At 44.7% G+C, this 14,239-nt stretch overlaps 1 protein-coding gene and 1 long non-coding RNA gene across 4 annotated transcripts in view; one reads left to right on the top strand and one right to left on the bottom strand.

Annotated features, from left to right (window-relative positions):
• The window catches only part of LOC143974590 (uncharacterized), a 112,784-nt gene that overhangs the window by 8,427 nt on the left and 90,118 nt on the right, over positions 1-14,239 (top strand). The window lies entirely within an intron of this gene.
• Positions 5,790-14,239, bottom strand: part of TOR4A (torsin family 4 member A) — an 87,934-nt gene continuing 79,484 nt past the window's right edge. For both annotated transcript variants that reach the window (XM_077476121.1, XM_077476129.1), the window contains exon 2: positions 5,790-8,786. In XM_077476121.1, coding sequence (XP_077332247.1) covers positions 7,491-8,750 — 1,260 coding nt within the window. In that variant the 5' untranslated portion in view covers positions 8,751-8,786 and the 3' untranslated portion in view covers positions 5,790-7,490. The remainder of the gene's footprint in view (positions 8,787-14,239) is intronic.

Below are 14,239 nucleotides of genomic sequence, written 5' to 3'. Positions count from 1 at the left end.
TGGCGCTCCCAGGACACCGGCACATGGCTCCGCAGTGTGGGCTTTTTTTAACGTGTCCGCTGCTGACAATAGCGTTGCCATCTGCAATCTTTGCAGTCAACGCGTTAGTCGCGGTAAGCCCAATACTCACCTAGGGACGACCGCCTTAAGAAGGCACATGAGCAGCCATCACCGAGCCCAGTGGGAGCAACGGAACACACAAAGCCACACTGCAGGCTCTCACCGTCCAGCCTCGTCTTCTACTTCTCCTTCTCCTCTCTCCTCACAATTGTCCTCCACTCCACCTTCCATCACGCCAAGCTCACATTTTTCTGCAAAAAGGCAGGCTTCCGTGGGCCTAATGTTTGAGCGTAAAAAAATGATGACGCCGGATAACCCTCTTGCCCAACGGTTGGCGGCTGGCTTGTCAGAACTCATAGCCCGCCAACTACTGCCATATAAACTGGTGGACTCGGAGGCCTTTCGCAAATTTGTGGCCATTGGAACACCACAATGGAAGGTCCCAGGAAGGAAGTATTTCTCAGAGAAGGGCATCCCAGAGCTATATGGCCATGTTCAGCGGCAAGTGAATGTATCTCTGGCACACAGTGTCGGTGCCAAGATACATCTGACCACAGACACGTGGTCTAGCAAACACGGGCAGGGAAGGTATATCAGTTTTACTGCCCACTGGGTGAACCTTCTGACGGCCGTCAAGCATGTAACCCGTGGCACCCGTGTAGATTTGGTTTTACCGCCACGGATTGCATGCAGGCCTGACTCTTCTTCTCCTCCTCCTACTCCATCCTCCTCCCTCTCCTCCTCAGCTGCCTCCTCCTTTTCCGCTGCTAGCGTCTCTTCCACTGCACCGCCCAAGCTCCCCAGAACCTATTCCACATGCCAGGTGAGACGTTGCCATGCCGTGCTGCGTCTGTTGTGCCTGGAAGCAAAGAGCCACACTGGCCCGGCACTCCTTTCAGCTTTGCGTTCACAGGCAGATGAGTGGCTAACACCGCTCAATTTGACAGTTGGTAAAGTGGTGTGTGACAACGGTGCCAATCTGCTTAGCGCATTGAAACAGGGCAAAATCACGCACGTGCCGTGCATGGCACACGTCTTAAACTTGGTCGTGCAGCGATTCCTTGTCAAATACCCTGGGGTCCAGGACATCTTGCGGCAGGCAAGGAAAATCTCGGCCCATTTCAGAAGATCTTACACGGCCATGGCTCGCCTTGCTGACATTCAGCGGCGACACCATCTGCCGGTCAGACGTCTTATTTGCGATTGCCCGACGCGATGGAACTCAACCTTCTATATGCTTGATAGGCTGCTCCAGCAGAAACGTGCAGTTAACGTCTACCTGTATGAACTCTGCGAAAGAAACGGTTCTGGGGAGCTGGGTTTTTTTTCACCGCGCCAGTGGCTGCTCATGCGCGACACATGCAGACTTCTGCGGCCATTTGAGGAGATCACCAAACTGGTCAGTCGCAGCCATGGCGCCATCAGTGACATGGTACCTTATGCCTTCTTTCTGGAGCGTGCATTGCGTCGTGTCATTGATCAGGCTGTGGAGGAGCAGGAGCGGGAAGATGAGGAAGTCGCAATGCTGGATGAATTCCCAGGGGGGGCTACTCTATCTGAGACAAGTCAACAACAGGAGTCTGATGAGGAGTCAGAGGAGGATGGTGCCGGGGCGGATGAGCAGGAGCAAGAAGAGCATGCTTTAAACCTTTCTGGGATCCCTGTTGTGCGAGGATGGGGAGAGGAGAATGAAGAGGACGACATTATCCTGGATGATGAGCAGGAGCCAGGCCACCACACCGCTTCCACTTTAGTGCAAATGGGGGCCTTCATGCTCCAGTGTTTTAATAGGGACCCCCGTATAAAAAGCATGAGGGTCAAGGACCAGTACTGGGTGGCAACGTACTTAGACCCCCGGTACAAACACAAAATGGCGGAAATGTTACCGCCGTCGCAGAGGGCTGTCAGAATGCAGCACTTCCAGGCCTTGCTTCGAGAAATGCTGCATTCTGCTTTTGCGTGCGCTGGCAGAGGAGCAATTCCCACTCCCAGAGAAGGATTTGCGGGTACCAATCCAACAGCGCCTGCAAGAAGAGGCCGGTTTGAAGATGTGTTGGTGACTTCGGATATGAGGTCATTCTTTCAGCCGACCCATCGACAGGTGTCATCCGGATCCAGCATCAGGGAACGCCTAGACCGTCAGGTGTCCGACTACATTGGGTTAACGGCCGATGTGGACGCTCTGAGGAGTGATGAACCCCTAGACTACTGGGTGGGCAGGCTTGACCTCTGGCCAGAGCTTGCCCAATTTGCAATCGAACTGTTGGCTTGCCCCTCATCCAGTGTCCTGTCCGAAAGGACGTTCAGCGCAGCAGGGGGGATTGTGACCGATAAGCGTACTCGCCTAGCTCACCACAGTGTTAACTACCTCACATTTCTAAAAATGAATGAGGCATGGATCTCGGAGGAATTCAACACATGTGATCAGTAGACCATGTATATGTCTATAAACAATTTTTGGAATCAAGCACACAGACCTTCTTAATTCATTTGGCTCACTTCCCTGACCCAAAAAAGCACACCGTACTATATGCCCCTACCCTCCTCTTTGAAGAGGTTGAGCGGTGTCATATTTCTACTGGGGCTGCTTATTATGAGGGGTTCCCACCATCCCTGTGCTGTGCTGACTTCCTCCTGGGTGTTCTTATTATGAGGGGCTCCCACCATCCCTGTGCTGTGCTGACTTCCTCCTGGGGGTTCTTATTATGAGGGGATCACACCATCCCTGTGCTGTGCTGACTTCCTCCTGGGGCTGCTTACGGTGCTGCTGTCAGCGCTGTATGTCACGGAGCTGCTGTCAGCGCTGTATGTCACGGAGCTGCTGTCAGCGCTGTATGTCACGGAGCTGCTGTCAGCGCTGTATGTCACGGAGCTGCTGTCAGCGCTGTATGTCACGGAGCTGCTGTCAGCGCTGTATGTCACGGAGCTGCTGTCAGCGCTGTATGTCACGGAGCTGCTGTCAGCGCTGTATGTCACGGAGCTGCTGTCAGCGCTGTATGTCACGGAGCTGCTGTCAGCGCTGTATGTCACGGAGCTGCTGTCAGCGCTGTATGTCACGGTGCTGCTGTCAGCGCTGTATGTCACGGAGCTGCTGTCAGCGCTGTATGTCACGGAGCTGCTGTCAGTGCTGTATGTCACGGAGCTGCTGTCAGCGCTGTATGTCACGGAGCTGCTGTCAGCGCTGTATGTCACGGAGCTGCTGTCAGCGCTGTATGTCACGGTGCTGCTGTCAGCGCTGTATGTCACGGAGCTGCTGTCAGCGCTGTATGTCACGGAGCTGCTGTCAGCGCTGTATGTCACGGAGCTGCTGTCAGCGCTGTATGTCACGGAGCTGCTGTCAGCGCTGTATGTCACGGAGCTGCTGTCAGCGCTGTATGTCACGGTGCTGATGTCAGTGCTCTGTATTACGGTGCTGCTGTCAGTGCTCTGTATCTCCTGCACCCTCTTGTTTGCCTACCCTGGTCCCTGACCTTCCCTCTCCTCCATTGCCTTCATTAGCTCCATAGTCCTGAATTGTCAGAACAATTTCCCAAATAAAAAAAAAATGCTTGTAGTTATCGATCCCAAATTCACCTCATACATGTATTATGCTATTGTCCAGGTGGTGGGACTACGTGCTACCCCCTAATAATTACCCCGTGGCCGCAAATTCGACCTAAAGGTTTGCGAAATTCGCCTCCCATTGAAGTCAATGGAGCCCGCGGCGAACGGTCGTTTTCGCGAACGTTTGTGTCCGTTCGCGTTTCGCGTTCGCGAAACGTCCCGTCGGAAGTTCGTCCATCACTAGTTAGCAGCATGGGAGGTAGGAGACAAGAAGAGTGTGAAATGGATAAGGTTGTGATCAGAGAGAGGAAAGGGGGAGTTAGAGAGGTTGCAGGGAGTGTAGTGATGGGAGAATACGAGGTTGAGAGTATTGCCGTTGGAGTGAGTGGTGGTTTGTGTCCATTGTGTTAAGTTAAAAGAGTAGGTTAGGTTGAGTAGTTGAGAAGTGGTTGCAGTATTAACATTGATTGGAATGTTAAAGTCACCTAGGATGATGGCAGGTACTTCAGAAGAGAGAAAGTAGGGTACCCATGCAGAGACGTCATCCAGAAAGCGTGACACTGGTCTAGGAGGCCGATAAATGACTGCGACCCTTAGACAAGCTGGAGAGAAAAGACAAATGCAGTGCACTTCAAAAGAGCAGGGGGAAAAAGAGGGAGGTGTGGGAGGAACCAGGGGAGAGGAGAGGTCTGAAGCAACCTCCTTTTCATTCACTGGGTCAGGTGGAGTGAGTCCAGAGGAGGCCACTGTGGGACAGGGCAGCTGGAGAGGTCGTGTTGAATTCCTGGAGCCAGGTTTGGGTTATAGCAAATAGATTAAGGGATTTGGAGAGAAAAAGGTAATTGATAGATGCTAGTTTGTTGAAGACCGAGCGAGCATTCCAGAGGGGGGCTGACTTGTGGAATCAGGGACATTGGGATGAGAAGGTGGGAGTTACGACTACTGTTGGAGGAGGTAGACAACCAATTTTGAGGGTGGGAATTGGGTGTGCTAGGGCCAGGGTTTTGGTGTGATGTCCCCAGACATTAGGAGTAGTAGGAGGGTGAGGGTGGTAAGGCGGGAGTGAGATTTATAGGAGGGAAGTGGAGTGGAAGTGGTGATACTGTGTGGGCTTAGAATGAGCAGGCGGTGATAAGTGCAGTAATATTGAGTGGGCTGAAGAGAGGGAGGTGTGTACAGGTTGGAGAGGGGGGATAAAGAAATGAGAGTTTGAGGAGAGTGGACGTTATAGGAAAGATTAGCGTGAGCATGTTGGAGGGTGAGGAGATGGGAATAGAAGGAAGGCTGAGGAAAGTTAGAGGATGAAGGTTCATGTGTGTATAAAGGCAGGCGCCCTAATACTTTTGGTAATATAGTGTAGCTGTCACCATTTTGAAAATACGTATCTTTATTGTGGTGTATTAGCTTTGTGAATTTAGCATATGGGGAGTCATTGGTATAGACAGAAAGGAGAAATATAATATAATTGGGTCCCATACAACAATAATCATCTGAAAGCGTTTATTACCCCTCTTTACTGTAAACAATGCCTTAATGCCGTTTGTATCTATTTTTGAACGTTTTTTCTCTCACTTTCTGTTCACACACCTACACACAATGACAAAGCATAGGTATAGTGGGTATCTTAGCAGGAACGCTTTATCTAAATCTAAAGGAATATTTTTGGACAGAGTTAGGTTTTAAAACTAATGATAAAAAACTGGAGTTGACCAATCAGTTAATTTTTGGTGAGCTATATGAAGTGCTGATTGGCTGTTTTTTGCCAACATATGTAAGTCCTCATACACTAGTTTAGTCCATTTGCAGGGTATTAGAATGTTATGAACATAGAGGAAAAAAAGTAAAAGTAAAAACATTTACACAATTTCTGAAAATTAGCAATTCTGTTTATTTTATTCTAACAACTTTTCTAGACCTGATATGGCTTCTTAGATAACCTTTCCATTATGAAAACACATCTTTCCAATAAGCTCTAATTAATGTCCTTGGAATGTTTCAGTTACCAGTTAGTAAACAGTTGCATTTCTAATGCCCTTGTTGATATATTCTTTCTATCGGTGTAATTAAAAATGATTTAGCCTCCTCGGAGCTGTAGCAACTTATGAGACTCACAGTCTGTCAGTTTAATAAGCCCATTACCTTTTCAGACCTTCTAGTGCACAGTGAAGACAGCCAGAGCACAGAGATTTATAATAAAAGAGATTTAATTTATTTCTCTATGTACACAGTGCTATCACATTCTGCATTTTCAAATGATGTATTCTACAGTCACATCTGTCACTTCCCCCAAGGAGCTTATAGACCTTAATTTTCAACACTGACATCCATCCCTGCCCCCGAGGAACTTATGCTTTTCAATGTCCTCCTTGTGGTCAAAGCTGGATTTTCTCCTAGGCCCTTGAAGACCAGAACTTTTATTTTCAGTGCAGCATCCTTGGCTTTGGTAGCTATTAGCACAGGACTATGACAATTTAGTGCAGCTTCTTCAGCAGGATGACGTACATAAATAAAGCAGGGAGGGGGGAGGTTGCAGAATTACAGAGTAGTTTAGGGGTTAGAATGCTTAGTTTAAATGCTGTGGTTGATATTAGAGTTTATGGAGATTCAGTCAATCTGAATTCTTGAATCCAACTTGTTCCCTAATTGCTCCCTCTCTTCCTGGAGCCCCCCATGCTCCAAACACCTCCACCCCCCAGCTATATTTTGTGTTGTTTTTATTTTTACTTTTTTTTTACTTAACCTTTCCAGATGTCTTTTGACTGGTTGAGTGATGGGTGAAGTCTTCTTCCTCATCCCCACTCTCTGTCATTGATCCTTAATGAAACTGAGAGGGATGCTGATTACATCACGGTCACTCTCTACATCTTTAGATTCTGAGTGCAGCGTGCTGTGTGCTGCGGTGAAATTCCCTCAGACAGCAGGTCCATGAAGCCCTGCACTCATAAGATGTCTTTAGTCTTCTGGTTTGAATAACTCTGAGCATAAAATGGGGTAAATTAAGGGTCATGTGTTAAGTGTTGGAAGGGGAATAAGAAATATTTTTTTGGGGTGGGGGATTAAGGGGTTTTAGTACAAGGGATGGTTAAGTGTTAAGATTAATTTTCCTGTAAGATAGTTTTTTTTGGTTAAGGAGAGTTAGAAAACAGTTCTGAATTGTGCTTCTTTTTCATTCAAAAGCCCTACACTGAAAGCTACTTGTTTGGTCTGAGGTTGTCATATGTAGACACAACACCTAGGGCAAGGGTCTCCAAATGTTCTAAACAAAGGGCCAGTTAACTGTCCTTTAGGATTTAGGGGGGCCAGACTGTGGCCAGTGGGATTAGAAAACGCCTTGGCATTAGTGGAAGAAAACAGTACCTCCTTGTTGGTATCAGCGAGAAAAATGGTACTCTCTAGTTGGTATTTAGGGGAGGAATAGTGCCTTATCATTGATGTCTGTGGGAGGAATGGTGCCCCATCATTGGTGTCAGTGGATGAAATTGTGCCTCAAGGGAAGTAAAGGGCTGCAGCTTGGAGACCACTGATCTAGGGTCTACAATATTTTCAGAGTTTACAAAGGAGGAAAGAATTTAAACATTGTACTTACACAAACTGATATGCAGGGTACTTTCAACCCTAACATCTGTTTCTCTGAGTTAGTGGGGAACGCTACCTAGGACCAGTGCAGTCCCACAAGTTTGTAATTGGACTATAGGCAGAAACCCACACAAACATTCAGAGAATAATACAGTACCAACCACATGTAAAAATGTGTTATTAGTGGAATTATACTCAGAAACTCAACTCAAATGGCAAAGGGTTATTAAATTTACAGACTCTCTTTTATTCACTTTAAATATGGGTAATAAACTTTCTAGACAGCAATCAGAATGGTTTAATCCCAACAATCATGTGTATGAATGTAAAAGATTCACTTTGGCTACCACCTGTTTGCACCCAGTGATGGAGTATTGCTTGTCCTTTGTAGTGTAATATTTTAGCTGTCCTGTCAAGCTTTCAATGTTGTTATTGTCTGGGTAAAACCCTTCCCTTAAGAGCTCATCTAAAAAGCAATTGGCGATGTGGCTTTTCTCCAACAAAGTGAAAGGGACAATTTCAGCAATATCCCAGATTCTGTGGTGCTGTTTCAAAGACGATTGGATAATGCTTTTCAGTTCTTGCGGAACGTTCAAAACATCGCTGGATGAATTTTGCAGGATAAACCTGGTCACCTCATTTCCTCCAATGTTGCTGATTAAGATGTAGATGGCATTGAGATACTCATTGTTTTGGTTTAAGTAGAAGTAACTTTGTAAAGTGTCTAAAAGTGGAAGGGGCATATGCTCCATTTCATCAAATATAAAGACAGGGATTTTTTCCTCAATCTCTGCCCTGGTCACCATGTCTGAAATTAAGTCCACTAAACTGTTCTTACAAATCTCAATATCACTATCTTTCGGGCAGTTGTGCATGACATAGTATTGCATAACAAAATCATTGTCCATGACTGAACGAAAGTGCTTGGCCAATGTACGTCCCATGTGGCTCTTACCAACACCACTAGGACCGTTCATTGACATAACTAATGGCTTATTATGACAATGAGTTGCCAGGTAGTCCTTCAGGTGATCCATTATTCCCTCAATGGCATACTTTTGTCCAAATACTTCCCGATGCATTGTTTTCTCAAGTCCATCTAGTTCATATTTTAGAACATTGTCATCCAAGTTCTCAATAGCATTCAAGATTTGGAAGCAAATGATCCCAACTAACAACATTAGGCATCGTTTTGCTTTGCTTTTCTGTTCCACTGGTAAATACCTTTTGGAGTTTCCTGGATAAAGTACCGCTCTGGACTTCCTACGATTTTTCTTACGCTTTATACTACTTAAGGCAACCTTCTCCAAGGTTGGAGTGTCAAATTTAAAAAAGTTAGGAGTTTCAAAGCTGGAGGGCCTATAGATGGAATGCTCAGTAGACAGCTGCCGACGAAATAGGCAAGATGTATTATTATCCAAAGGTCTCTTGCCAGACAGATCCAAGTGAAGATGGCTTTTTTTAAATGTCCGAATCCTTCTGCGTATTCGAATTGCGGCACGAATAGGAGTAACCAGTGAGATTTTGTGTTCTGTGGCTGGAGCCTCTGGAATAGGTTCCATATTGTCCATTTTTACAGTTTGTTGAAAATCGAGAAGCTAGATGTCCTACAATAAAAAAAAAAAAAGTTTTATTGGAAAACTGTAAAGCAATTTGATTTCCATATTTATGGTTTGAATTGATTGTTCTAGAACCTCAATCTTATACAGGTTACATGTTTAGCGTTACAGAGGAGGTCTAGTGCTAAAATTATTGCTCTCGCTCTAACGTTTGTGGTGTATGCAACCTGTTTGTATTTGGCTCTGATACCTCACTGCACATCCATGACCCAAATCTTAAAAATACATTTGGACAGGGCTGTACGAATGCCGAAGCTGTGATGCTTTACTTCAGAGCTGCAACTTTTTTTTTTTGTAATTTCTTTACCTGCAGCATCTTTAACTCAGCTTGCAGAGTTTGATAGGCAGCACCGTGTGTCAAACTCGCCTATTGATTTCAAGGGGGCCACTCTGCAATTGCAAGTCAAACTTGCTCACAGTAGCAACGTAGTCCTAAAATTTCAAAATACCATTCAGCAAAAAACAAAACAAAAAAAAAGGAGGCGGCAGTAGCACCTCATGAATGTTAGCTGCTGCTATACCACTCATTGAAAAGCAATCCACCACAGATCACTTTTCAGTGGGCAGTAAGCATTACCGCAAATGTGAAAGAAACTTGAAACACATCATCCATTGCACACTCACCATCCACCAGGTCACTTCCCAGCCACTTCCCATGTTAGCCACCTCCCTTCAACTTATATCACAGGTGATCATCTCCCAACCTGCAGATTACAGACCCTACTCCAAAAGATATCACTCCCAGTTACTCCCCCCACCCACTGATTGATATCGCTCCATGACCACCTCACACCCTCCTGCTGACAGACCTCTCTCCCAAGCCTTTCCCCATACACCATCTCACCAGGTGACCTGTGGATGGGTGAATCACTCCTGCAGTGTTATTGTGTTCTGCCAGTGGGGAGTCTTCCCTACCCACAGAATACAATGATCAGTGTTGTTAATTAAAGCTGGCAGCACTGATTGTTTTGGTAAAAACCTGACAGGATGGTTGTACTCAAGTTGATTAACAGACTGACTTGTGTACAAACAGCTAGCCCATACATAGATTGACTATGGCTGGTCTCTGCTTAACTGGCTTAATTTCAATCCATGTAGGGCCAGTTCGCAGTCCATAAACCTTTCATCCTCCTCACCTGTACATAGTACCCACTGTCATATCCTCCATACTCCTCTACTGTAGATACTGCCAACTGGCATACCCTCCACACTCCTCTCTTGTACATAGTGCCCACTATCAACCCTCTGCACTCTTCTACTGTGCATACTGCCCACTGCCATACCCTGCACACTCATCTCCTGTACATAGTACCCACTGCCATACCCTCCACATTCCTCTTCCTCACCTGCACATACTTCCCACTTTTATACCATCCATACTCCTCCCCTATGCCTCTTACCCACAAAAAATATTTCTTTAAAATGATATTGAATCTCCTCAATGTTACCAGCTCTAGAATGGACACACTTTTGTTAGTTTAACTAAATGAAAATCTTCTCAATCCTCATATTTGTTCTGCCCATTATTAGTACTCATTTAATTTTGTGATTACTATTGTGAAGTATAGAGGAACATAGGGGATGTCAGCTGCTCTAAATATAACACTGGTTCCCTGAAAATATTATTGAAATGTTGGCAACTATGCACTTGGGCATTGCCCAAGGCCCACCGAGTCAGTAGGGGGCCCCAAGAGAGGCTCCTGGGATCCTGTGATATTAAAGCAGTAGTAAACTTCGCTAACATTACTAGTTTTTAGAGGCCCTGAGGTAGGTTATGCCATAATGTACAAGTATGCACAGCATATTAGCACATTAGGGTACACTTACCCGTCAGAGTGAGCCATCCAGCGCTGTGCTGTGATCAATCTGGCGGGTCCCGGGCACTTCCATCTTCACCCGGTCTTCCTTCAGGGTTCTGTTCCTTTGGTCACTTGCCTTGGCCGGGTTGAGTTGATGTCACTCCCAAGCATGCTCATGTGCATCCCCTCTCTCTCATCTCCCCTTTCTCTCTCATCCTCCCTCCCTTACCCCTAACCCCTCTCTCATCCCTTTGCTCTCTCTCTCTCTCTATTTAATTTAATTTGTTATAACAGAAAAATTGTTTTCATTTTTATCTATTTATTTTGTTTTTTATAAAAAGCCCCATCAAAATCCTCAGCACCAGGCCCATGATGTTCTTAATCTGGCCCTAGGGGAATCTCCCCGGCGGGGACACAAACAACTGCAAACCTTGAATGGGATGTAGCTCCTTCACCTTTTATATAAAACGTAGTAATACACTTTTAAAGGTCAATCCATTGAAACAGGAAGGAATGCTTTGCCACACATCCACATTCAAGACAAGAGGAGCCAATACCACAACTGACAAGCTTTATCTCACAATAAGAGAAACACAAGTTAACATTATGCTCTAACATACATGTATAATCTATGAGGCATAATGAGTCTTTTGAACATGTAATTTTTTTCCACAAGTTTTTGGAAAATGTGGAATGAAAAGGAAAACACATTATTTTTTACACAAAGTTGTCCATTTATAAGATATTTCCAACACATAGCATGTACATAACAAACAGTACACCCCAAAATACATTCTGCTACTCATCCTGAGTATAGCGATTCCACATGTGTGAGCATTTTACAAAGTCTGGCCATATGCAGAAACCCAACATGGAGGGAGCATGGTCAGGTGTTCTAAGGACATACATTTCAAATCTAATTTGACTACCTATTACACTTTTGTGAGAGGCACTGATGGGCACTGTAGTGGCATGGATTTGGTACAGATGAGCACAGATGTGGCATGGATGTGGCACGGATGATCACTAATGTGGCACGGATAAGCACTGATGCGGCATGGATGTGGCACGGATGAGCACTGATGTGGCACGGATGAGCACTGATGTGGCATTTATGAACACTGATGTGGCATAGATGAGCATGAATGAGCCATGGATGGGGGTGGATGAGCCATGGATGGGAATGGATGAGCCATGGATGGAGCATGGATGAGCCATGGATGGCACATTGATGAGTCATGGATGGATGGATGAGCATGGGTGAGTCATAGATGAGCCATAGATGGAGCAGGAATGAGCCATGGATGGAGCATGGATGAGTCATGGATGGAGCATGGATGTGGATGGGTGAGCCATGGATAGATAGATGAGCCAGGGATGGGCACAGATCAGTGCTGTGGGAACTTCAGGTCCAGCCCACAGCGCTGCTGCACCTGGCTCTCCCCCTCTCCTCACACACTGTACCGATCAGAGTGAGGAGAGAGAGGAGCCGAACTGGACATGCTCCAGTTTGTTTACAAGTGATCACGTGGTAAAGGGCTGCTTTCATTGGCCCTTTACCCCGATCCATGACACGCCGGGTCTGGGAGAACATTCACGATTCTGGGAGGCCGTCATATGATGGCCTCCCAGAGTTATTCCACCGTGCTGTAGCTGTCATTTGGCTATGGCCTGGTCGGCAACTGGTTAAGAAACATATAAAGTCTCCCATGACATAATAATATAGTAAACTTGGTGTTGAAATATTTAGTTTAAGGTCATCACAGAGGACAAGGGGGCACTCTTTACATATGTGTGCCCCATAACTCTGATACTCCCATATTTTATTTGGCCATTTTCCCAGGAGCTGGTCATATATAAAATCAAGCAAAAGACAGTTATCTCACTAAACATGCTTTGCAAACAATATCTACATTTTTCAGAAACAGGAAGGAATGTTTTGCCACACGTCCACATTCAAGACAAGAGGAGCCAATACCGCAACTGACAAGCTTTATCTCGCAATAAGAGAAACATAAGTTAACATTATCCTCTATCAGCTTTAACGTTCATGTGTATGTGACAACATCACTTCCTATTTTAAGTTCCCGAAGAGGGCAGCAAGAGCTTCAGAGCAGAGACAAGCTCTGGAGTTACATAACTGGATCTAAATAAACATCCCACCTTCATATTGTACTTTGCAACCTTTTGTTCTCAGAGAGAACCATACAGGAAAAAAGATTAACCACTTAAGAACCAGAAGAATTTGCCCCCTTAGGCTTAATATACACAGGACGTTTTTACAACCTCTCCTGAACAATTTAACTTGACAGATAGTAACTCACATTTAAAATGTCTGTTTTGCCTCGTTTACATGCCCCGTTTAGCCACATTTGCCTTTAAAAGCATTTGGAAAAAAAAATTGCCAAAAATGAAAAATGCCTGTAAACGAAACATGGCTAAGTGCAAATTACCGCGTTTAGCCGCGTTTGAAGCTTGAAATGCCTCTAAACTGAGTGTCTCAACTTATTTTTTTGCTTTTCAAAAAAGGCCTCTAAACTCAAGTGGCTAAAAACAACATTAAACAAACCTGTGTACATGTACACATAAGATAGCATTGGATGAGTTCAGGGGCAGCTGAAAAAAGCATCTAACTGCCTCTGAACGTCTGTTTACCACCAGCAGTGTACATGAGACCAGAGCACTTTTTACAATTTGCAGTCATGTAACACTGTACCCAAACAAAATTTGCATCCTTTTTTTCCCACAAATAGAGCTTTCTTTTGGTGTTATTTGATCACCTCTAGGATTTTTTATTTTTTTTTGCGATATAAACAAAAAAAATAATGATATTTTTGTAAAAAAAAAATCAAATAAACATAACTTTAGTCATACATTTAGGCCAAAATGTATTCAGCCACATGTCTTGGGTAAAAAAAAAAAAAATTCAATAAGCGTACATTTATTGGTTTGCGCAAAAATGATAGCGTCTATAAACTAGGGTACATTTTCTGAAATTTACACAGCTTTTAGTTTATGACTGCCTATCTCATTTTTTGAGGTGTTAAAATGGCAGGGCAGTACAACCCCCCCCCCCCCCCAAATAACCCCATTTTGGAAAGTAGACACCCCAAGGAATTTGCTGAGAGGCATGTTGAGCCCATTGAATATTTAACTTTTTGTCATAAGTGATTGAAAAATTACAAAAAATATATATATATTTTTTTTTTACACATAGTTGTCACTGAAATTATATATTGCTCACTCATGCCATGGCCATATGTGGAATTACACTCCAAAATACATTTTGCTGCTTCTTCTGAGTACGGGGATACCACATGTGTGGGACTTTTTGGCAGTCTAACTGCGTACAGGACCCTGAAAACAAAAACCCGCCTTCAGGCATTCTAAAGGCGAAAAATGGTGATTTCACTCCTCACTACCTATCACAGTTTCAGAGGCCCTGAAATGTCAAGATAGCACAAAACCCCCACAAATGACCCCATTTTGGAAAGTAGACATCTCAAGCTATTTGCTGAGAGGCATGGTGAGGCCATGGAATATTTTATATTTTGCCACAATTTTTGGGAAAATACATTTTTTACTAAATTATATATTGCTCACACACGCCTGGTGTACATGTGAAATGACACCCCAAAATAC

The sequence above is a fragment of the Lithobates pipiens genome, unplaced genomic scaffold (assembly GCF_037356315.1).
Source record: "Lithobates pipiens isolate NorthernLeopardFrog02 unplaced genomic scaffold, aLitPip1_a1.2 Scaffold_1, whole genome shotgun sequence".
Classification (NCBI taxonomy): domain Eukaryota; kingdom Metazoa; phylum Chordata; class Amphibia; order Anura; family Ranidae; genus Lithobates; species Lithobates pipiens.
The sequence above is the reverse complement of the archived record's forward strand: the minus strand, read 5'-3'. Positions and strand labels throughout refer to the sequence as shown.